General features: G+C 40.5%; 1 protein-coding gene and 1 long non-coding RNA gene across 3 annotated transcripts in view; one reads left to right on the top strand and one right to left on the bottom strand.

Moving 5' to 3' along the window:
* The window catches only part of LOC137223422 (uncharacterized), a 51,659-nt gene extending 40,902 nt beyond the window's left edge, over positions 1-10,757 (bottom strand). The window contains exon 1 of one of the 2 annotated variants that reach the window (XR_010942865.1): positions 10,598-10,757. This is a non-coding gene — a long non-coding RNA (uncharacterized lncRNA). Of the gene's footprint in view, positions 1-7,456; positions 7,760-10,597 lie in introns of those variants that run through there. The other variant, XR_010942864.1, reaches the window with a different exon arrangement.
* FAT4 (FAT atypical cadherin 4) overlaps positions 8,010-25,651 on the top strand; it is a 173,355-nt gene continuing 155,713 nt past the window's right edge. Inside the window, exon 1 of the mRNA XM_067735120.1 lies at positions 8,010-14,807. Within this exon, the coding sequence (XP_067591221.1) occupies positions 9,633-14,807 (5,175 nt within the window). The 5' untranslated portion in view covers positions 8,010-9,632. The remainder of the gene's footprint in view (positions 14,808-25,651) is intronic.

Genomic DNA, 25,651 nt, shown 5'->3' with positions numbered 1-25,651 from the left:
CTATATAGCAAACATGCAGTGTTAGTAGGTTAGAAAAAAATCACAGACAAAATGGAGCACTTTTTCAATAAATGCTATACCACTTTGAGCTGGATTTTCAATGTGAAAAAGATCTAAGATGGCCTTGTTCAATTTATTTTGCTTATAGTTTCCTTCTCATACATATAGAAGAATGACATGACAAAAATCTAAATGAGGGTAAAACTGTCTTTAAATAAAACTCCAAAATGATGAGAAAGCATTTTTTATGGTTTACTTGGCAGTGTTACCTTGTGATTCATAAAGTGTTATTGCTCTTTTGCTGTTGCCATCTTAGCTTCAGTGAAAACAGTAGTTGTTGCAGACTAGTAGCAACTCACAAGAACCTAATGGAAGCATACCCAGCTCTTCTTTACAAGAGCACACCAATCCCAAGCCTCAAGGAATAGCATAAATAACTTACCAATTAAAATGACCACTTCAGGGACTTCCCTGGTGGCACAGTGGTTAAGAATCTGCCTGCCAAAGCAGGGGACATGGGTTCAATCCCTGGTCTGGGAAGATCCCACATGTTGTGGAGCAACTAAGCCCATGCACCACAACAATTGAGCCTGCTCTCTAGAGCCTGTGAGCCACAACTACTGACCCTGCATGCCACAACTACTGAAGCCCACATGCCTAGATCCCGTGCTCCACAACAGGAGAAGCCACCACAATGAGAAGCCCGCACACTGCAACAAAGAGTAGCCCCCACTTGCTGCAACTAGAGAAAGCCCGCACACAGCAACGAAGACCCAATGCAGCCAAAAATAAATAAATTTATTAAAAAAAAAAGACCAGTTCATATTCAAACGTAAATACTCACACAAGGAAACAATTTACTATGAGCTAAAACTAGCAATAAAAATGGAAAGCATAGGGCTTCCCTGGTGGCGCAGTGGTTGAGAGTCCGCCTGCCGATGCAGGGGACACGGGTTCGTGCCCCGGTTTGGGAAGACCCCACATGCCGCGGAGCGGCTGGACCTGTGAGCCATGGCTGCTGAGCCTGTGCGTCTGGAGCCTGTGCTCCACAACGGGAGAGGCCACAACAGTGAGAGGCCGGCGTACTGCAAAAAAAAAAAAGGAAAGCATAAACATTAAATATGCCTGATACTGGAATCTTCAGATACCTATCTAAATAACATCTAAAACTATGTTTAACATGTTCAAAGGAATGAAAAACAAGCTTGAAAATATCTGAAGGGGATAGCTAACTTCAAAACACATCAAGATGTTAAGGTATAAGAATTCAGTAATTAAACTTATAATTAAATAGATGAATTTAAAAGTAGGTTAAACATAGCTAAAGACAGAATTAGTGAACTGGATGACAAGTCAGAAAAAATTATTCAAAATTAAGCATAGAGAAAAGAAAAGAGAAGATATTAAACTGATAATTGAGATATACAAGATATCGTGAGAAGTCTTAATATGTGTCTAAGTAAAGTTCCAGAAGGAAGAGCAAGGAGAAGAAAAAAAGGAGTAATATCTGCAAATACAAATATAAAGGCTGAACATTTTTCAGAAATAATGAAAGAATGATTTGCATCATGAAGACTTCAATTTCCAGGCAAGATTACAAAAACATTTTACACCTACACATATAGCAAAGCAAAACTGCAAAACATCAAAAATACAGAGGCATTTCAGGAAGAATCAGTGAAAAGTGACAGATTACCTTGATCAAGAGATTAAAAAGAAATAAGAATTAGATTGACAGAAAAATGAAAGCCAAACTTCTGTATAATTAAACTGTGCTGATAAATACAGTGATGATTCTGAATCATGTGAATTAAACTATCAATGTGTAGTATTAGAAATACCCTAATTTATTTCCTTTAAATACCCTTTTTCATATTTGCACTAGAATGGCATATGACAAAAAATTTATAGCTAAGTGACTCATTAATTTTGAATTTATAATTTTATTCTTAAAGAAAAAATATTTCAAGAATGGGGCACTATAAAGTGTTTCTACCAACAGCTTCCATTCCAAAGGAAACTCAGAAAAACGTATTTCGGGCAGAACGCAAGAGATCCAGGATAGGATGTTTGTGATAGAGGAAAGATCAAAACACAACAAACTGTGTTAAATACGTTATTGCCTTTTTAAAAATAAAAATGTTATGCAAGATTAAAATTTAAATAAAGAATTAAAAAGCAACACCAAATTAAGAGGTAAATTGAGAAGTAAATGAATGTATTTAAAAATTTATTGTTCAAGAAGTGCCCTTTTTCCTTAAGGCATTGAACTATTTAAGACTTTGAGAAGAATATTTTTTTTAAATTTCTTGAAGTAAAATGAAAATAGCCAAAACAGAGCATATATCACCCAAAGTATTAGCAGAAAGTGAAAGAAATATCTAATTAATTTAAGAAAAAGGAGAGAAGCACAGAAATAAAAAGATAAAACTGGAGAAAAATAGCAGCACACAAAGTTAGATAGGAGATTTAAACAGGAATGTGAGTAGTTATACTAAATGTAAATAGACTAAATGCTCCAGTTAAGAAGCAATGATGATAAAAAAATATCAGTGAATGCATTTTCATATATAATGCTGTGTCAAAAAGACTTCTAAAACATTAGGGTACAGAAAATACGAGGTGAAAGGATAGGAAAAAAAATCTGTCATGATAGTACCAAAGAATGTTGGTTACCTGTACTTGTAACAGACAAAAATAGACTTTAAGGAAAATACATTATTTGGGATAAAGATAGTCACATCTTAACTAGAAAAGGTTTAATTCATGATGAATATATAAAATTATATATATGTACTTATAAATATATAAACATATAAAATGAGGAATAAATAAAATATAAAATATATATAATAAAATATATATTAATATGCAAAACAAGAATATGCAAAACAAGAATAGCTACATAACTATAAGGAGATTTAAATTTGCAATCACAATGCAGATTTAACATGCCTCCATGCCTCTTTTAGTATCAATACATGAAGCCAACAGAAAATCAGTAATGATATATAAGATCTGAATAGCATAATTAACAAACAGCGTAATGGATGTGGACAGAACACTGAACCCATGAACTGCAGAGTTCACATTCTTTTCTGAGTGTAATCAACTTATTTGAAGACTCGCTACAAGATGAGATCACCAAGAGGCAGAGTTTAGAGAATGGACGGTGACAGTTTGTCCCATGAGCCCTGAGGTGCTACATAGTCAAATATCTGAGACTGAAAAGATGAGGCAGGATGGCATCCTGGAAGGGAAATTAATAAAGTTAATCAAGGAGAAGGAAGTGATCAACTGAGACTTTGATACGAAAAATTTTGGAGGATCGCTTTGGGTAAAACTGATTGGGTTAAGATAAGAAGAGAGGACAGAAACTGGAGACTTTTTTTTTTTCTCACAGATACTTTGTTTTGCTCTGTTTCTTGATATTTAACATTTTTTTTTGTTTGTTTTGAATTTGTGTTAAAAATGACTGTGGTACACCGGCATGCTGAATTCTTAGACATGCATAGTTACTGTTCCATCTGGGATGTGTTCAGCAACCTTGCAATTAAAAACTGTTTCACAGTCAACCTTTAAGAAGGAGGAGATACAGAAGAATGAGAAGCAGAAGTAAGTGGAAACCACTTACAAATTAAGTACAAATTGAGTACTTTTCATTGCTATCATATATTCCTTCACATGAGTATTCCGTGCCGTTTGAATGATAGAATTCTTTGAAGAAATGCCACCAGATGGCAGGCACCTTCCCTTTGTATCACAGATACTTTGATTATAACACAATGAAGAAACAGTAACAAAGGGAAGATGGTGAAAGGCAGCAGGATTGTTGAAAGAGAGGGCTCTTTATTACTCAACACATATTTAGAAATGTATTTATATATTAAATACAATCTTGTGCTACAGAGGAAACCATAAAATAAGTTACTAAATATTTAAAGTTAAATAAAAGTGAAATCATTACACGTAGCATTTTGTAATTAATATTTTGTGGAGTAAGGCTCATACTCCACAAAATATTAATTAATTAATACTTTGAGGGAAATTTATAGCTTTAAATATATTTATCAGGAAATAAGAAAGTCTAAAATACTGAGTTAAACATTTAGCAAAAAAATCCTATCCACCTGTGGCAATGATACCAAGAGCCAATTATAAGAACCAGTGTTAAACCCATCCCAAATCATGTTAAATTCACATCGGTAATCACAAATATGAAATTTAGCCAATCTGCAAAAACTACAGTCTACTAATTTCAATTCCACATCCAAAAGTTAACCAATATCTAACCCTTCCTACTTCTGAAAGTTTGCCATCTCTGAACTCCATGCTTCCCGATCCTAGGATCAGTTGTCTTCTTGTTCAGAAACACTGCATCCCACAAACACAACTCTCTCTTGTTTAGCAAACAATCAGCTCTTCATTTCAGGTATGGAATGGAGGCCTCTTCCATTCCCCACTACATATCCTTAAACTATTCATTTCCTTTTGAGGACAATTACAAGGATGTTGTTCATTGCAGACTAATCTTTGATGTCAGGGAGTTAGAGGCAACCTGGATGCCTATAACCATGTAAATAGACAGGTTAAGAGTTATGAATACATGCCTTACAGTAAAAGGCAAAAGTCAGAAACAATAATTTAGAGGAACACATAACAACATGTGTAAACCTTAAAAATAGCTCTTTGTAGAAAGACACAAAAGAGGATGATACACATACACAGTATAACCCAAACCATTTATCTCAATTAAAAATACAGGACAACTAAATAATACATATTTTGCAAAAGCATGGAACCAAAAAGTACACATTCCACTTATTAGAATGTTTGCCTCTGGGAGTCCTGTAACAGGACTGAAGAATGATAAGGAGAAAAGAGGAAAGCAGAATAAGGTAAGGTGAGCGAAGTATAATAAAGAGTAAAGTGAGGGACGGGAGGGGAAGGATGGGAGAGGAAGGGAGAGGAGGGGAGTGGAGGGGAAGGGAAGGCAGGAATTGGAAGGTAAGGGAAAAAAGAAGGAGAGGAGAGGAGAAGGAAGAGAGGGAAAGGAAGGGGAAGAGAAGAGCAGGGAGAGAAGGGAGAAGAACGGAAGAAGGGAGAAAGGAAGGGGAAGAAGGGAGGGAAGGGGAGAAGAGAGGAATAGAAAGGAAGAAGCAGCGGGAGAATACTTTTCTGGGACGATGTTGCTAATGTGATATGAATTGTAGAGTATGATTAACCTAAGCTTCTTTACCTAGGGTCTAAAACATGAAAGTAATTTCAGACATTTAATGAAGTAATGATGGTAATTGTATACAGACCAGGATAACAAATTCTTACAAAAACTATTTGTTTTAATGTATGCTCTAAACTTCAAATGAGCTGTGTTCTCTAGTTTCTTTCATGCTTGGACATAAAAAAAAAAAATTTTCCCCTACAGTTTACTAAAATTGATGAATATCTTCTCTCTTAGAAGCATGTAATTTTATGTTTATTGAAAGTTTTCACTAAATAACCCTTTTCTTAAAATAATTAAGCTTTTTGTGGAAAAGCAAAAATAAACTTTGCTTTTTCACACATATAATTACAATGTGTCTTGATTTGATTTGATTTGATTTTGTTGGGGGCATCCTTACATTTTATCATGCATTATATTACTAGAATTTCTGAAATCCAAGGGAGAAAAATTAAATATAATAAAAGCTTTATTCTTGTCTTTTATTAAAACCATTCTCTATATTATACCTTAAATTATGTACCTATGTGTACATAGATTGTAATTTTATGTGTAGGTTTTATCTATAAACGAATGTGTTACTTTAATGTAGTTATCATGGAAAGTGTCCATTTATTTGAATAACCATGCCATTGTCTAAATCATTTTTGATAGTCTTTATTCAGAATGTTCAAAAAATTATTTTATGTACTGAATATATGTACATTTTTTGTATTACTTAACTTTGTCATATCTCGTTTTTTTACTTAAAAATATATATTGCACTTCCTATTCCACAAAATAAATGATTTTTACCCATTTCCCCAATATTAAATTCACTCATAAGTGATGCAAATTTAATACTATTGAGACTAAATAAGAAGATGATCCCACAGGCTTTCCAAACAAACAATAAAACAGAAAAAAGTACCTGATCCCCTACAAGTATCTAAGTGTTTTCTTTCTACTGTTTCCTACCTGAATGACTGAACTGTGGCACATTAGTAAACAATATACAAGTAAGTAAGAAAACCCTCTTAAAATCACACATCATAGCCATGGTTTGTAAAAATTTCTGCTTTCACTTTAGTTAATCAACAAATCTTTGTGTGTTAATTTACATCAAAATAAAGACTATAATATATTGGCAGAGATACGAGTTTTGAGAAAATGCTTAAAAATATCTCTCTTTTAAAAGAATAGCTTCCAATGCTTTCACAAGTTTTCAAGGCCTAAAAATACAAAAATGGTGAAATTTAACTTTCTTGTCTGTTTCCAATTCACCCATTATATGTACCATATACATCAGTATCTACAGTAGAGGAAAATGCAGAAGTAAATATTCTAACCTAAACAAAGGAATTGGTGATAGAGTTATTACCATTCATGTTTCCATATATCAGTTTTGGGCTACAGGCTGTCTGGATCAGAGGACTTGAATTTGCTCTCTGCCTTATTGCTTAAAAAAGGTTTTTGTTTTGTTTTGTTTTTAACCGTAAGTAAAGAAAGGCACTAGGAGATTCCTAAAGATCTTTTTTCTTTGCTACTATCCCTAGGCAAGAAGGAGGAATTAGCCTTGTAACCAGATCCTTCTGTCTCTGCATTTAATTTTAAGCAAGAAACCAGACTGCTAAAAATGTAAGATGGACAGAGAACAGCAGAGGGCAGTATTTACTCATGGCTGAATCATCTCCGAACTCAGAAGTTTTAAATTTGGAGGGGTCACTGTGGCTGAAACGTATGACACATGCCCTGTATTTGCATTACTTGGCTTAAATTCTTATTTTCTAAACGGTTGTCCTTAAAGGGGAAATAATACTGACCTGGTTCCTAGTCCCTTTTTTTTTTCTTTGAAGAATACCACAAAAATTAGCTACAGTAATCTGAGTAACTTGCGTGGCACATGGGTAATTTTAAAATTTAAATTTCATTCTATTTATTTCTATTTCCTCCTATCTGTCTTTTCCCCAGATAAAAACCAAACCAAAGCAAAAAGAAACAAACCTTCACCAGGATTCCTTTGGCTTTAAAATGTCTAGGGGGAAATACTCCAACGGAGATCAAAATTCCAAACTTTGCAATAGGAAGAGACCTCCATCTTTCCAAAGGGCTACCATTGTTATTGTTGAAACTCTAAGGTTTGGCTACTGACACCTGGGATCCATTTGGGACAGGAAACAAAACAGAGTTCCCCTGGCTTTTCCTATAGGAAATCCAAAGTGCCGTCGGTACCGAGGCCTTGGTGCCCCTACTCACCTGGAAGTGGAGACAGGCTTAGGGTTAGATCTGGACTGCAATTATCTCGCTCTGTAGACAGAGGAGGAATGGGGAAGATTTGGTTTGGATACTGCCGGATCGTACTGTAGAGCTACTCCCTCCCCTCTCATCGAAAGAGAAGGGGCAGGAAACGGTTAAAGCAAATCTGCGCTCTGCATTCCCAGACAGGCTTTGCTTAATCCTTCTTCCCGCTCTAATAGACCTTCACCCCCTGCCTTTCTTTTATTTCCCTCGACCCCCCCTTACCCCTGAGTTATTACTAGCATAACAACCTAACGGTCTTCCCCCAGAACCCATCACTAAAGTTATTTATCTGCAAACCTGACCCCACCCCCATCTATTCGGCGGCAGCTTTTTGCTGTTATTGCTCAGACGCCGGCCAAGATGTGACCAAAAAGAAAAAAAAAAAAAAGGGTATAAAAAACCCCACCCCACCCCCTTCTCAGCGCCTCCTACCCGCCGAGCTCCCACACCCCACAGGCTACAGTCCTCCGAGAGGCTGGAGTGATTAGCATCCCGAGAAGCCAGTCGGAGGCAGAAGAAGCCGGAGAGCGCTCGCGGTAGGAGTGCCGGGCGGGGCTGCTTTAGCTCCGGCCCAATGGGGCTGGGGCGAGGGAGGGGCAGTAGGTGACAGCACGGGGAGCTAGGGGGAGTCCGGGCAAACTAAAGTGCGGGGATCAATGAGTGGCGAGCAAAGTTTCTGAGTCCTGCTCCAGCTCGCGGTCTTCCCTCCCCCTCTGTTTGTGTTTCGACAACGCGGTGTGTGTGTGTGTGTGTGTGTGCGCGTGTACGCGTGTGTGCGCGCGCGCGTGCGGCGGGGAAGGGGCGGGGAGAGTGTGAGGGAGCAGCCGGAGGTTGAGAGGGGCTCGCGGAGCTCCAGCTCCACAGCGGTACAACCTTCAGCCCGGGCAGGCGAGAGGGAGAGCGCTGACAGCCGCCGTCCCGAGCTGCCGCGGGCGCCGCCAGAGCCCAGCGCCGACTTCCCCGCCTCCACCGCCAACGGTGAAGGAGAAAGAGGGATCCACCACCCCCCCGCCCCAAACCAAAAGCCTTGTGGATTACAAAGTGAAACTGACACGGGACAATAAAAGCAAAGGCAAAGGGCACGAGGTCAGGGGCGAGGCGCACTAGAGTGGGCTTCTGACTGGGGCCGCCGGAGAAGGAGTCCCCTGGCATGGTGAGGGGAGGGGACTCGGGGACAGCGCGCTGCTCCTGCCCGACCCCGGCGAGGCCGAGAAGAAAGCGGGACCTGCGCTCGATTTGGATGTACAAATAATGGGTCGGCAGGCGTCCCGGCAGAGGTAAAAAAAAAAAAAAAAAAATGCTGAGGCGCGCTGGATTTTGCCTGTGCCCAACTAAGGGCTCGAAGCCGCAGCAGGGGCGGCGGCGGCTCCTGCTGGAGGAGAAGGGACGGAGCTGAGCGCTCCCGGGTACCGGAACCTAGTGCCAAAGCGAGCGCTTGGAACGCAGTTTGCTAGCTGCCCGCGCTCAGACGCCGCCGCCTGGGCCTCAGCGGCCACTTCTGCAGCCCTGTTGGAGGGGCGTTGCAGCCTCGTTCTTGAGGAGAGGGGACTCGAGGAAATCCCTCGTCTACAGCTTTTGGGAAAGCAATTTGATAATCTCCAGGTTCCCCATCGCCCCCTCCCCAGTGCGCAGTTGTTCTTTCAACACACCGCTACGGACGTTTGTCCTTCCCTCTTCAGTTTCTTCGCCTTGGGTAAGTTCTAAAGTTTCTGAAGACAATTGTTTGCAATGATTCCTCATATACCTTAAGTACAGGCAACCTCTCCCAACTCACATCCACCCAGCCGAAAACGCTCAGACTTTCTGGATTCGAGAACAAAGTGAAGGGGGAAAATATAGGAGGTTTGAGAAACTTTTCTGGGGACTCGTCAACAAACAGGAGTGCCCCGAGGGATGCCCTGCCGCTTTTCCTCAAGGCATCTCTCCCGCGCTAAGCGTCCAGATGGCTACCTGGAGCCTTTTGCTGATGCGACTTGCTTCTGCTGGACTGGAGGTTCTTTGAAATAGCAGAGCTCCCAGACAGATACATCGGCTGCATGTTTGCTGGTGCCTACTTGATCCCTGTCATTATCACTCTTTTTTGCCTCACCTCTTCCTTCTCTTTATCACACCGTTCCAGGGAGCCAGGACCATGGACTTGGCAGCAGACAGGGCTCCTGGCCGCCCGTGGCTCCCGCTGCCCACTTTATCATTATTTCAGCTCCTTCGCGTCTTTTGGCTGCTGTCACTGCTACCGCAGCCGGCCCGGGTCAGCGGGGCCGAGCAGCGCCAGGTGTTTGAGGTGCTGGAGGAGCAACCTCCCGGCACGCTGGTGGGTACCATCCAGACGCGCCCAGGCTTCACCTACCGACTCAGCGAAAGCCACGCCCTGTTTGCCATAAACAGTAGCACCGGGGCCCTGTACACCACTGCCACCATCGACCGCGAGAGCCTACCCAGCGACGTGATCAACCTGGTGGTTCTTTCCAGCTCACCCACCTACCCCACCGAAGTGCGAGTGTTGGTGCGGGACCTCAATGACAACGCCCCGGTCTTCCCTGAACCCTCGATTGTGGTCACTTTCAAGGAGGACAGTAGCAGCGGGCGGCAAGTCATCTTAGATACGGCCACCGACTCAGACATCGGCTCCAATGGTGTGGACCACCGGTCCTATCGCATCGTCCAGGGCAACGAGGCGGGTCGCTTCCGCCTGGACATCACCCTGAACCCGAGTGGCGAGGGCGCGTTCCTGCATCTGGTGTCCAAGGGCGGGCTGGACCGCGAGGTCACGCCGCAGTACCAACTACTGGTGGAAGTGGAGGACAAGGGAGAGCCGAAGCGGCGGGGCTACCTTCAGGTAAACGTAACTGTGCAGGACATTAACGACAACCCCCCAGTTTTTGGTAGTTCCCACTACCAGGCGGGGGTGCCTGAGGACGCGGCGGTGGGCTCCAGCGTCCTCCAGGTGGCGGCAGCGGACGCGGACGAGGGCACCAACGCGGACATCCGCTACCGGCTGCAGGACGAGGGGACCCCCTTCCAAATGGACCCCGAAACTGGGCTTATCACGGTGCGGGAGCCCCTGGACTTCGAGGCCCGGCGCCAGTACTCGCTTACCGTGCAGGCTATGGACCGAGGCGTGCCTTCCCTCACTGGGCGCGCCGAGGCGCTGATTCAGCTGCTGGACGTCAACGACAACGACCCTGTGGTGAAATTCCGCTACTTCCCTGCCACCTCACGCTACGCCTCGGTAGATGAGAATGCTCAGGTGGGCACTGTGGTGGCTCTGCTCACCGTGACGGACGCAGACTCCCCCGCGGCCAACGGGAACATCTCTGTGCAGATTCTTGGGGGCAACGAGCAGCGCCACTTTGAGGTGCAGAGCAGCAAAGTGCCGAACCTGAGCCTCATCAAAGTAGCCAGCGCCCTGGACCGGGAGCGCATCCCTTCTTACAACCTAACAGTTTCTGTCTCTGATAACTACGGGGCGCCCCCTGGCGCAGCGGTTCAGGCGCGCTCTTCTGTGGCGAGCTTGGTGATTTTCGTCAATGACATCAATGACCACCCTCCCGTCTTTGCCCAACAAGTGTACAGAGTGAACCTGAGCGAGGAGGCGCCCCCAGGAAGCTATGTGAGTGGAGTGTCTGCCACTGACGGCGACTCTGGTCTCAATGCTAATCTGCGTTACAGCATTGTCTCTGGGAACGGACTAGGTTGGTTCCACATCAGTGAACACAGCGGCCTGGTGACCACTGGGTTTGCTGGGGGCTTGGACCGTGAACTCGCTTCCCAGATTGTACTGAATATCAGTGCTCGCGACCAGGGGGTTCACCCCAAGGTTTCCTATGCCCAGCTTGTAGTCACCCTCCTGGATGTGAATGATGAAAAGCCAGTATTTACCCAGCTGGAAGGATATGAGGTGTCTGTGGTTGAGAATGCCCCAACAGGGACTGAACTACTGGTGCTTGGGGCAACTGATGGGGACCTGGGTGACAATGGGACAGTGCGTTTCTCCCTCCAAGAGTCTGAGACTGACCAGAGGTCCTTCCGCCTGCATCCTGTGTCGGGGAGGTTGAGTACTATCTCCTCCTTGGACAGAGAAGAGCAAGCTTTCTACTCCCTGTTGGTTCTGGCCACAGATCTGGGCTCCCCTCCCCAGTCATCAATGGCTCGAATCAATGTGAGCCTCCTGGATATTAATGACAACAGCCCTGTGTTCTACCCAGTCCAGTACTTTGCTCATATTCAGGAGAATGAGCCTGGAGGTAGCTACATCACCACAGTGTCTGCCACTGACCCAGACCTGGGTCTCAATGGAACTGTCAAATATAGTATATCAGCTGGGGACAGGTCTCGGTTTCAGGTCAATGCTCAGAGTGGGGTTATTTCTACAAGAATGGCCCTAGACAGAGAAGAAAAAACTGCTTACCAGTTGCAAATAGTGGCTACCGATGGTGGCAATTTACAGTCTCCAAACCAGGCAATAGTAACCATCACTGTATTGGACACTCAAGACAACCCACCTGTATTCAGCCAGGCTGCCTACAGCTTCGTGGTCTTTGAGAATGTGGCTCTGGGATATCATGTGGGTAGTGTGTCTGCATCCACCATGGATCTCAATTCCAACATCAGTTATCTCATTACTGCTGGGGATCAGAAAGGTATGTTTGCTATCAACCAGGTCACTGGGCAGCTTACCACAGCAAGTGTGATTGACAGAGAAGAGCAATCCTTTTATCAGCTGAAAGTAGTAGCCAGTGGGGGCACAGTGACTGGAGACACTATGGTTAACATAACAGTTAAGGATTTAAATGACAACTCTCCCCATTTCCTTCAGGCAGTAGAGAGTGTGAATGTGGTAGAGAATTGGCAGGCAGGTCACAGCATTTTCCAAGCCAAAGCTGTGGACCCTGATGAAGGTGTCAATGGCATGGTACTCTATAGCCTGAAGCAAAACCCCAAGAACCTCTTTACTATCAATGAAAGGAATGGTAATATTAGTCTGCTAGGACCCCTGGATGTTCACGCTGGTTCCTACCAGATAGAGATCTTGGCATCTGATGTGGGTGTTCCTCAGCTCTCCTCTAGTTTCATCTTAACAGTTTATGTCCATGATGTAAATGACAACCCACCAGTGTTTGACCAACTTTCTTATGAGGTCACCCTTTCTGAGTCAGAACCTGTGAATTCTCGATTCTTTAAAGTGCAAGCTTTTGATAAGGATTCAGGAGCAAATGGTGAAATTGCATACAGCATTGCTGAAGGCAATACAGGGGATGCTTTTGGCATATTCCCAGATGGTCAATTGTATATAAAAAGTGAACTGGACCGTGAACTTCAAGACAGATATGTTTTACTGGTTGTTGCTTCTGACAGAGCAGTGGAACCCCTTAGTGCTACTGTGAATGTTACTGTAATTTTAGAAGATGTAAATGATAACAGACCTCTTTTTAACAGTACCAATTACACATTTTACTTTGAGGAAGAACAGAGAGCTGGGTCGTTTGTGGGCAAAGTAAGTGCTATAGATAAAGACTTCGGGCCAAATGGAGAAGTAAGGTATTCTTTTGAAATGGTGCAGCCAGATTTTGAGCTGCATGCAATTAGTGGGGAAATTACAAATACTCATCAGTTTGACAGGGAGTCTCTTATGAGGCGGAGAGGGACTGCAGTGTTTAGCTTTACAGTCACTGCAACAGATCAGGGGCTCCCTCAGCCTCTCAAGGATCAGGCCACAGTACATGTTTACATGAAGGACATAAACGATAATGCTCCCAAGTTTTTAAAAGACTTTTACCAAGCGACAATATCAGAGTCAGCAGCCAACCTGACACAAGTCTTAAGAGTATCTGCCTCAGATGTTGATGAAGGTAATAATGGACTTATTCATTATTCTGTAATAAAAGGAAATGAAGAAAGACAGTTTGCTATAGACAGTACCTCTGGTCAGGTGACACTTATTGGCAAATTAGACTATGAAGCAACAGCTGCCTATTCCCTTGTAATTCAAGCAGTGGATTCAGGGGCAGTTTCCCTCAATTCGACTTGTACCTTAAATATTGATATTTTAGATGAAAATGACAATACCCCTTCTTTCCCTAAATCAACACTATTTGTTGATGTTTTGGAAAACATGAGAATTGGTGAACTCGTGTCCTCTGTTACTGCAACTGATTCAGATTCAGGTGACAATGCTGACTTACATTACAGTATTACTGGGACTAACAATCATGGAACTTTCAGCATTAGCCCAAACACTGGGAGTATTTTTCTTGCCAAAAAATTGGACTTTGAAACACAGTCTTTGTACAAATTAAATATAACAGCAAAAGACCAAGGAAGGCCTCCTCGTTCATCTACAATGTCAGTGGTTATACATGTGAGAGACTTTAATGACAATCCTCCTAGCTTCCCTCCTGGGGATATTTTCAAGTCTATTGTTGAGAACATTCCCATTGGAACGTCTGTCATTTCAGTGACTGCCCATGACCCTGATGCAGACATTAATGGGCAACTCTGCTATACGATCATCCAACAGATGCCAAGGGGCAACCACTTTGGCATAGATGAAGTCAAAGGTACTATCTATACAAATGCCGAAATAGATCGGGAATTTGCTAATCTCTTTGAGTTAACTGTAAAAGCCAATGATCAAGCTGTGCCTATTGAAACTAGACGGTATGCTTTGAAAAACGTGACCATTTTGGTTACAGACCTCAATGACAATGTTCCAATGTTTATATCACAAAATGCCCTGGCTGCCGACCCTTCAGCTGTGATTGGTTCTGTTCTGACAACAATTATGGCTGCCGACCCAGATGAAGGGGCGAATGGAGAGGTGGAGTACGAGATCATCAATGGGGACACAGACACCTTCATTGTGGATCGTTATAGTGGAGACTTGAGAGTGGCTTCAGCGCTGGTGCCTTCTCAGCTGATCTATAATCTCATAGTCTCAGCAACAGACCTTGGCCCTGAAAGGAGGAAATCAACCACTGAATTGACCGTCATTCTTCAGGGCCTTGATGGACCTGTTTTTACACAACCCAAATATATCACTATTTTGAAGGAAGGAGAACCCATTGGCACCAATGTGATATCAATAGAAGCAGCTAGCCCTAGAGGATCTGAAGCCCCCGTGGAGTATTATATTGTTTCAGTCCGTTGTGAAGAAAAAACTGTGGGACGTCTCTTTACTATTGGACGACAAACTGGCATAATTCAGACTGCAGCCATTCTGGACCGCGAACAAGGAGCCTGTCTTTACCTGGTGGATGTTTATGCCATAGAAAAATCAACTGCTTTTCCCAGAACACAGAGAGCAGAGGTAATGATTTTGTCATCCCTTATGATTATTTGTTGATGTGTTTTTTAGGAAGATTGTTCTCTTTATATTTACTTTCTATAGTAATTTACCTTTACTGTTGATTGTTCATTTTACTGACAGGAGCATATAAAAATGTTCTGTCACACAGACTAACAAGAATTACATGCAATTTAGCCTCAATCCTGATCAAAACCAAACAATGGACAGTTTTTACCTTATATTTCATCTCACACCATGATATGTGTAAGGCTAATGAGAGCTCTTTAGCCATTTCAGAAGTACAAAAAAAAATATTCATTTATCTAAGTTACATCACCGCACTAAACTAAACACCTCACAGTAAGGAAGTCTACCAGAGAATGAGCAATTTCAGACTTAAGAAATCCGTATTCCAAAATGAAGAGCTTTGGTAGAAATCAGCATTATAGCATGGCTTTCAAGGGGGAATGGCTGTGGACTGACAGTTTACATCAGGACGGTATTAACTTTCACATCCTCAGCAGTCTTGGCAGTTTCTTTATAGACAGTGACTAATTTCAATGTGCTGGGCCAAGTTTGGGGAGATTCCTGATTTCATCTGCCTTCACATTTTAGGCACTATCTTCTGATTTAGAGTAATCCTCTCTCTTCCCTCTTGAACTAAAGCATGTAATGTGCTGTGAATGATCAGAGATTAGAAGCTGTTTCTTGAGACAAAACTGTGTTGTTCAATGCCATGGTATAGGTACAAGTTGTTCTGTCTGCTGATGAGCAAGAAACTAGTGTTTCAAAGCATAAGCCAAAAGATTTCAAGCTTGGCCTTTCCCGGGGTATATTTTTGGCTGTTACTACCTCAGTGTTTCATTGATTTGCTTTTTAATTGAACTGCTTTTAATGTTGTTCTGATAATCAACTAGAAATGATATAGCTGTACTCTGGAAAGCTCGTTTGCCATTTCCTAAGTTCTCTCTCCTCACTCCCTTCAAAGAGATTCTGGTGTCACTCAGCCAAAAACACAAAATATCAAATGTGGTTGTGATACTCGGCAGTAACCCAGACACAACATGCTAGTGAAACTGAGGCTCATGTGTTTGTTTTCTTGCTTTTTTTTCTTGTTTTTACAGAGGTGAGGGGTTTTCTTCATTTAAAAATGTTCATTTATTATTGTTATCTTTCTGAATCCCCTGTGATTTTTTTCTCATGTTAGCTAGCTATGTCTATTCTATGGATGGAACAGTATATTCATGGCCTAGAGGATATTAGAGATATAATTAGAGATATAATTCTTAGAGATAAAATTTTAAGTGGAATTCAGTTTTATCTTATACACATAGACCTGAAGAAACTTTTAACCCATATGTCCTCTTTTACCTAATTAGTTTTTTAAAGATCTTAACATACGTCTTACTTATTGAGCTATTTGGTTTAACTCAGGCTATGATTTACATGTAATTTTATTTTGATTTGGGGTTATTCCTCCCTTAAACCCACTCCCTGGCTCTACCTTCCTTCTCTGGAATTATTTCTTAGATGAAGAGATTTAAGCAGCTATTAAAGACAGGCAGTTAAGTCATTCTAGACTTTAAATTTGTTAAACTGTAAAACAAATTATGTTATTGGTTGTTTGGTTCAATGCATTACATTTTCTCTGCAGTGAGAATAAATGTCCATTGTTTTCATTAGAAGATTTATTTAGTCTTATTATTTATCCATGAGATATGCAAAGATTAGCTTAGCTTAAATTTATTAAATAGTGCTGTTTCTGCATTAGGCACGAGGACTAAAAATTAATGATTATAAACCATTTTGTTAGTAATAGGGGATTATATGTCTGTTACTTTTTTTAACCTCAAATAGCACCGATATGAAAAGTTATTTATATTTACTGTAGCCTATTTAAAAATCTGGAGAGAATTCATCATGATGATTTTTTTATGAGAAAAAAATTGTTTGTCAGGGTACCTTCTGTGAACTGAAGTGCTGAAATTGTAAACCAAGTTTGAGTTCCCAAGCTCCAACCACTCCTAAAATTAAAAGCAAATGTGTTTCTCCAAAGAATATTGAAAGCAGTAGTTGGGAGCTAGAATTTCATATTATTATTGGTTGTATCTTTCAAGTGTATACAATAAAGTTTTTTTCCTTCTGCTCAAACAGTTAATTTACCTGATTCTGCAAAAAGAAGCTGTAAATTACCTCTGGTTGTCAGAGGTGATATTTCAATTGTTTGTTTCTAAGTGTAAACTTTGCTCCAATGCATTTTTTAACAATTTATTCATGTACACTGATAGGAGTCTGGGTTGCTTACTCAGGTTTTTGGCTAGAGTCATGGCTGATCACATTCCGTGGACAAACAGAGGGTCAGTGGGTAAAAGAGAAATGATTTAATCTGCATTCTTTTTCAAGCTCTGACACTTGTGTGTGTGGGGGAAGGGGGCAGTGCTGGGGACTTGGCTCTGATACTTCTCATTCCAGAGCTCTGTCCAGTTGTACACCTTCACTGCCCCTACCTGTCATAACTAAAACTTTGGCATGGATGAGAGTGTCTTTGAAGGATGGCTTTTGTGTTGCAGACACAAGGTTTATTATCCTTTTATTTTATATCTTTGTATTCTAAGAAGAGTCTTGATTATGTTAGAATAGCTCATATACACTTTGTACCACTTCTTTAGGTTCAACAAAAAAATTGGAGATGTAGCACATCCATAAGCATTTCTCTTTTAATATGTGTTTTATGGGAACATGCAACTTAGGGACTGGGTTGGACTTCTTGAAGGTCAAAGGCTTTGTCTCATTGGTCTTTATTTCTTTTATTTTTATTTTTTACACCTTTATTGGAATATAATTGCTTTACAATGTTGTGTTAGTTCCTGCTGTACAACAAAGTGAGTCAGCTATGTGTATACATATATCCCCATATCCCCTCCCTCTTGAACCTCCCTCCAACCCTCCCTATCCCACCTCATTGGTCTTTATTATCTCCTAGTATTATATCTCCTTGATAATAATATCTCCTAGAGCCTGGTGTATAGTGGGTGCTCAGTACCTGTTTGCTGAATGAAATGGTAGAAGAGCTAAGACTGGTGTGTGCATTCTTGTGCTTTAGGAATAATCAGCAGAGAGAAGGCGGGGGAATAAAGGAGGTTAGTAAATTTGATCTTGATCATTATTTGAACTAAGGACGTAAAGACATACTAATTATGTCTGTTCTACAAATGAACTGAGAATTGTCAGAAGACTCAAAGAGGAAAGAGGAATTTAGGTGGGTGGTCTCACATGGAACTTAGGGTTTAAATGGAGAGAAATACTGTATATGCTTCTAGGTTGCAGTTCTCAAATTTGTCGGTCACAAGACCCCAAGAGCTTTTGCTTGGGTGTGTCTTATCTATTAATATTTATATTTTGAACATTAAAACTGAGAAAAATTTAAAATGTTTATTAATTTCTTTAAAATCACATTAACCATATAACATATTTTTATTTTATTTTATTAAAAGAACTTAATTTTGCCAAACTTAAAAAATAATGAAAAGAGAGACATTATTTTACATTTTAATAAATCCCTTTAATATCTGGCCTAAGAGAAGACAGCTGGATTCTCAAATCTTCTTATTCCATCTACTGCAATATTTCTTTTGGTTAAAGTACATGAAGATAATCCGTTCTCACTCAGATAGACAAAGCTGGATAAGGGAAAGATATTTTGATATCCTTTTCAGATAATTGATGATTTTCTTTTGATACTACACCGGAATTCCACAACTGTCTGTTTCTTAAAACTTACTTGCAATTAGGAATCTGAAACCCTACCATTGAACTTTTCATACTTTGTTGAATGAAAATACTGATCTATCTTGCATTCTGAATGGAAATTTTACCTATGTGTGACTTAGAAATATCAGGCATTGATCATTTGGAAAATACTGGTTATAACTGATAAGGATCTTATCAAAAGAGTCGTTAAATATATTGACTCACAACCTCATGGTGATGGTTTGAAGTTTTCCAAATTTGAATTTTCACTTATACGCTCAAATTTTATCATTAGTAATTAGTTAGTTGTTGTCCTGATGTATTAGGCTTCCTTTGTCCATTTTCAAACAAACAAAAAAGGTCTGTCACATACCAAATCTAAAAAAAGTGTAGTTTCTCTGTCAGTTGTTCTTTCAAGTAAAAATTGTATTCTGTAAATAAAGCACCTAGTTCAGCCTTCAACTCACTCCATCACACACATGCTTTTCTTTGAGGCTACTTACAGTGGTACAGATTAATGGTTCTTTGTGCACGTTTCACTATTTGTCACCCAAATATTGAAAAGACATCAGGATCTAATGGTCTAGATTTAATAATATTAATCATTTTACTGTTTCTTCAAGGAGAGTTCTTCAGTTTTTAAGTGACACTGGCATTTCATTTTTACTGTGCCTAGTAAGTGAAGAATACAATTAGGGCTGAAAACTTTGGAACTACTGCTTTGCTTTGTGCTAAGGCACCAGCAGTTTTACCTGCCCTTTGCTTTTGCACCTCTAGTGTAAATGTCAACATAGTGGAAAGGCAAACAATGTTTTGTATAATTATGACCACAGTTTTTTTAATTTCCCAGGCATCTTTAATGGGTCTCTGGTATGCCTAGGGCCCCATGTTCCACAGTGGGAGAACCATTGGTCTAGGCACTGAGATTTTTGCAATTCAGTAAAAAAAAACAACAAAAAAAGCAACTAGAAATATTCTATTAAAAGTGTGTTTAGAATGTTAAGTGAACAAATTATGATTGCGTTTAGATTAGAAATGAGTTTTAGCAATTGATAATAAATAAATTTATTTTTACAGTGAAACCATCAAGAGTTCCAGGAGAAATGATGGAGGCGTTTGTAATATCAATACTGAATATCAAGTTTAGAAATGATATTCTTCCAAAGGGTTTAGAAGAAGAGTTAGTGCACCTTACATTAAATGTATGTATATCTTGTGTGTCATTCCTCACAGGCAAAATATAAGCAACAGAACTGAATATTTAATAATAATGATAATAATTATTATAAAATTTATTGCATATCACTATGTTCAGTCATTGACCTGAGTGCTAAGTGTTTCTTTAGGGATTTTTATCATTTGAGCCTCACAACAACGTTAGTCATATCACTCCCACTTCTTAGATGTGGAAACAGTCTCAGAAAAGTTAAATGATTTGCTTAGGTTCAGATTGATAGAAAGAAAAATCACATCCAGACTTGCATAATCCATTATTTGTGTTCATAGCTACTGTCCTATAAAGACAGGGTAATCTGTGGTCTTTGTTAAGAGAGGGGCTTTTTTACTCCATAGATAAAAGTATAAATGTATGCTTTTGATAATCTTGTTTTCACACCCTTATTGGTGTTAAAAACTCTTTGAAAAGTAGTATTATGTATTGTCTGAACCAAGAGAAGCAAGACTTTTGCTGCCTCAATCAAGGCCATCAGCAGATGCTGTACATTCCAATGGGTCAGTTACTGGTAGCAGCAAGGATTCCAAGTTGAGGACCTGTGGAGGTGTTTTTGGAGCAGGGAAGAAGGGTGAGAATATGAGAGAGGGGCACTGGAGACAAAGGAAGCGCACACGTATATGCAGTGACTCTCCTCATTTACAGTACTGTACAGGTTGCAAACAGTTGCTGTACTTTATTTGTGGAGAATAGGTGGAGAATCCATTTTTGGATTTTCAGATGATAAGTCTTACTCTCCTAAGGAATAATGATGAAATTGTGTGGGTGGAGTGTGAGGATTATATTCAAAGGGAGAAAACATTTTCTTACTGCCTCGACTTTTGACTTCCCCATTGTTTTTTTTTTTAAACAATCTATGATTATTTTCTGATTCTGTTTTTTCCCTGTTGGTATGTGTTTATTAAATGTATTAAACTGTGACTTAAAGGCCTCTATAAGTTTTCAAGACGTGTATAAATGTGTATGACAGACAGGAACATTGATGGACAATTAAGCTCATGTTGCATAGTTCATATATGGCTTCAGGATGCTTGATTTGGTCTCTCTCTTTTGTTGATATATTTCCATAGACATAGTTTATTTTCTGACAGAGTTATTGTTTATTTCTCTCTTTGCCTTTATTAAAACCCAAATTATTTTAATCCTTTATTGTTCCATTAGATTTTGAGGCAACTACTCTAGGAATAGTTTTGAAAAGATATTTATATACTTCATATTTTGTGGAATCAATTTTCCATTGCACTGTCTGCAGCTTGCACTTTGCCATCATTACAATGAAAAACTGCCAAAGAACCTCATTAGCTGTGAGGGACTGTTGAGTTAGTGACTGTAAAGGATTCCACAGGCCCTGAGGTATGTCCTGTCTTCCAAGAATTAATATGTCTAAGGTTCAGCTCTTGATGAATATCCATGAAATTAGGTAGTATTCAGAATGAGGAGCTTGGGAGTGGAAATTGAAGAAGAGTAACTGGCAAGTGACATGGCCAAAATGAATTAAAGGGTTTCTTAAAGCCTCCTAGATATGGAATATGGTAAACATATTCTAATGCTTTCAGGCTTTAAGTAGTCTGTGACAACAGCAGCCACAGTAGTGGCTCCTCCTTATTTATTAGTAGTACAATAAATAAGGAGGAGAGAGCATGAAGAAGGCAGAGAAGTGAAAAATTTTAAAACTTCTGTTAGACAAATATCATTTATAAAATATATACATGTAATATATATATATATAGTACCATGTACTAACATGTATGCAACCATTGTACAAAGATTACTGGATTTTCCCTGGTGTTAAAATTCTGAGACAGAATGGGACAATAAAGTCATGAAGATGACAGAATCTAACTGGAAGATAATTTACATGTGGCAGTCAAGAATTGTCTCTAGGGGTGCAGTTTCCAGACATGTATGCATATTTAGGAAACAATTAGGGAATAAAAACCAAGTTTTAAGGTATTGAGGAAATGTTGAGAGACATTTATAAACCCTGTTTGACAACTGGCAACTGGGAGCCAATGGCATTGTTATGGATTATTTGTTTCAGATTATTGACATTTTTCTGAAATGTTTTATCATGTATAGATTCTAACATATATAAAGTGTTTACATTATGTCAGACACTGGTGAGCACGGGGCATTGTCTTGCCTTCACCATAATCCACGACATCTCACCATTTGACAAATGAGGATACCAAGGCTAATGGAAGTCAAGTTTATGGAGCTGGTTTATGGTGGAATGGAATTTGAACCCAGCAGTCTGACTTGAGTATGTATGTTTAATCCCAACACAACATGTTATAAGAAAGGTTGATACTTTCTATACTCTCATAGGCATACAAGTTTTACTGTGTAAAAAGTTGTTTTCATATTTTTATATTTCTTCATATTGGTGACTGAAGAAATATAGGGTAAAGTGAAGTTTAGTTAATGACCCAATAGTAGGATTACTTTAGGTCCCTATTAATCTTTATTTAGGTTAGGCTTCAATAAATGGACCTATAATGTCAGTTCTTCATTTTATTTTGTGATGTGCCGTGAGAATATATTTCCATTCTTCCAGTTACTGGCTCATTTACTTTCTTCCCTTTTCAGCAAAATTTTTGAAAGAGTTGCCTTTCCTGTCTTCTTTCTTCTCATTATCTCTTAAATCTACCCCCATCAGGCTTGGCTTCTGCCACTCTAGTAAAATTGCTCTTACCAAAGCCACCATGATAGCCACATGTTTACATCCATTGGGCAGGTCTCAGTGCCCACTGTATATATACTTCTAAGTAATCAAACTCTCAGGATTTTTATTCTGTTTCTTGGACCAGCTCCTTTTCAGCCTCCTTCACCAGCTTCTCTCCATGCCCTCAAATTTGTTGGAATATCCCTAGAATCCGTTCTTGAAAACCTCTTCCTTTTTAATCTACACTTATTCCCTTGAAGATCTCAATCAAACTCATGATTTTAAATAACATATGAACATATGAGTCCAAAATTTTGTCTCCACCCTGTATATCTCTCCTGAATTCCATAGTCATATAACCAACCACTTACTCATTACATTTGATTAGTTTCTTAATAGATATTTTAAATTAACATTTCCAAATCTAAGCTCTTGATATCTTCCCCAATAAAAACTGACTCAAGAACCCTCAGCCATCTCCTTTTCAATTGATGGCAACCCCAATCTTCTAACTACTCGGGTCAAAAAATTTGGTGTTCTTTGACTTCTCACTTTCACACCCTATGTGCACTCTGTCAGTTAATCTTGGCTCTCTCTTAAAAATATATCTAGGACTTCCCTGGTGGCGCAGTGGTTGGGAATCCGTCTGCCAATGCAGGGGCACGGATTCGAGCCCTGGTCCGGGAGGATCCCACGTGCCGCGGAGCAACTGAGCCCGTGCGCCACAACTACTGAGCCTGCGCTGTAGAGCCCGTGAGCCACAACTGCTGAGCCCGCGAGCCACAGCTACCGAAGCCCATGCGCCTGGAGCCCATGTCCCACAGCAGGAGAGGCCACCGCAATGAGAGGCCCACCCACCGCAGCGAAGAGTGGCCCCCCGCTCTCTGCAACTAGAGAGGGCCCGTGCACAGCAACAAAGACCCAACGCAGCCAAACAACAACAACAACAACAACAACAACAATATATATATATAGGGCTTCCCTGGTGGCGCAGTGGTTGAAAGTCCGCCTGCCGATGCAGGGAACACGGGTTCGTGCCCCGGTCCGGGAAGATTCCACATGCCACAGAGCGGCTGGGCCCGTGAGCCATGGCTGCTGAGCCTGCGTGTCCGGAGCCTGTGTCCGCAACGGGAGAGGCCACAACAGTGAGAGGCCCGTGTACCGCAAAAAAAAAAAAAAAAAAAAAAATATATATATATATATATATATCAGAAACTGATCTTTTCTCATCACTTATACTGTTACTCCCTTTGTCTAAGATGCCATCATCCTTCCCTTAGATTATTGAAGACAGACATCTTCTTACTGATTTCCATCATTCTTTCCCACTCTTGTCTTTCCTTGCTCATCTTCTTTACTCATACTAGCGTCTTGCTAGTCCCAAAACTTGCTAGGAATACACCTGCCTCAAAGCTCGTGCTCCTGGATCCTCACTCTGCATAGAATGCTCTTTCCTCCAGAGCACCTACTTGGATAATTTCCTCCCACGCTTGCAAGTATTTGCTCATATCTCACATTCTAAGTGAGAACTAACCTTCCTTTACTGACTTATTACTGTAGCTCCCCACCCCCTCATCCTGCCTGATCTCCATTTCTCTATTACAGTGTTTCATATTCCTCCCCCGTAGAATTGATCAGCCTCCTTCACCAGCTTCTTCTCATCTCCCGAAATGCTAAACACTGGGATGCCCCTGGAATCAATTCTTGCAATTCTTCTCTTTCTAATCTACTCTATTCCACTGAGGTGACGAGCCCAACCAATCTCATGACTTTGAATAATATATATACACTATACAGGTATAAGCGCATGTGTGATATAATTTGCTGATCTGTAATTTTGATTATATTTTATCTGTCTTCCTCCTGCTAGAATGAAGTTCCACAAGGGCAGGTGTATTTATCTGCTATGTTCACTGATGTACCTCAAGAGTCTAGAACATTAGTTGGAACATAGTAGGCACAAAGTAAATTTTTGTTGGATGAATGAATGAATAAATGAATGAATAACTAATGAATGGATGAGTTGATTTCCCTGCTTCTGTCCTTCATCTCTGTGATTTAGTCTAGCAGGTGGAATGATCCTTTAAAATGTAGGTCAGATCATTTCACTCCTTTGCTCAAAACCCACAGCTTTCCATTTCACTCGTAGTAAAAGCCAGATCCCTACAGTGAGCCTCAAGGCCCTTTGTGGCCTGCTCTCATCAGTCAGTCATTTCCTGACTTTTCTTCTTGGCTGTCCCTCCCTAAGCTTGCTCAGCCGCTTCACTGTGGGCTGTGGCCCAGCCTCGGGAGCTCCTGCCTCACCGCCTTGGGCTGCCTGGGCTCTCAGCCTGGACTGCTGGCTTTGTGCTTCTCTCACATCTTTTCTCAAAGTCACCTTGCAAAGTTCTCATTCCCTCAACCTTCCTTCTTCTCTTTTCTTCTTTTCGTTTCTTCTTAGTCCTTATCATCATCCAACATAACACATATGTTACTTCTTTATTTTGTTTATGGTATGTCTTCCCTCTAAAATATATGTTCCACCGGGGAAACGTTTTCATCTGTTTATTATTGCTGTATTCCCATCACCTTCAATAGGGCTGGATCAATGCAGATGCTCAGTAAATCTTTGATAAAGTAAGGAATTACTGTTGAACATGCTGCAAATATGCTGCTTAAAGGCCAGAAGCTCAGTCAGTGATGCGTGCTGAAGGAAAGGAGTCATTTTTCATGTCTCAAGCCAAGCCATGGAGCTTCTTCTGAAATCAGTGAAGCTAGCTAATTGGCCAGGACTGATTTTCCTGGGTAGAATGACCGTGGCTGCGTGAATTGACTGGCTAAGAGCCTGTAACTCAATATCCAGAAATCTGTACTGTCTAAAGTACAGTGAGATCACTAATGCTTATTTTATAGACATTTTGGTAAAGTAGAACATTTTAGAGTATATATAACAATGTATGCCACTCTATTACCATGTCTTCTCATTTCCTTAGAATTTATCAAATTTTGCTTTAGAGAGCAAATCTTAACTTACTGTAAACCATGTTTTTCTTTCTGCAAAAAAGCAGGATAACAATATTCTACTTTGGACATTGATACGTTTAAGTACTGTCATTTCTTTCTCAAATTTACACCGTTGCTCAATATTTAACATCAACAGTATTAGTAAACTTGATTAATAAAATGCAGCAAATCAAATATTGTTTAACATTTCATTCTGACTGAAGTTTATGTGAAATA

The sequence above is a fragment of the Pseudorca crassidens genome, chromosome 4 (assembly GCF_039906515.1).
Source record: "Pseudorca crassidens isolate mPseCra1 chromosome 4, mPseCra1.hap1, whole genome shotgun sequence".
Lineage (NCBI taxonomy): Eukaryota > Metazoa > Chordata > Mammalia > Artiodactyla > Delphinidae > Pseudorca > Pseudorca crassidens.
The sequence above is the reverse complement of the archived record's forward strand: the minus strand, read 5'-3'. Positions and strand labels throughout refer to the sequence as shown.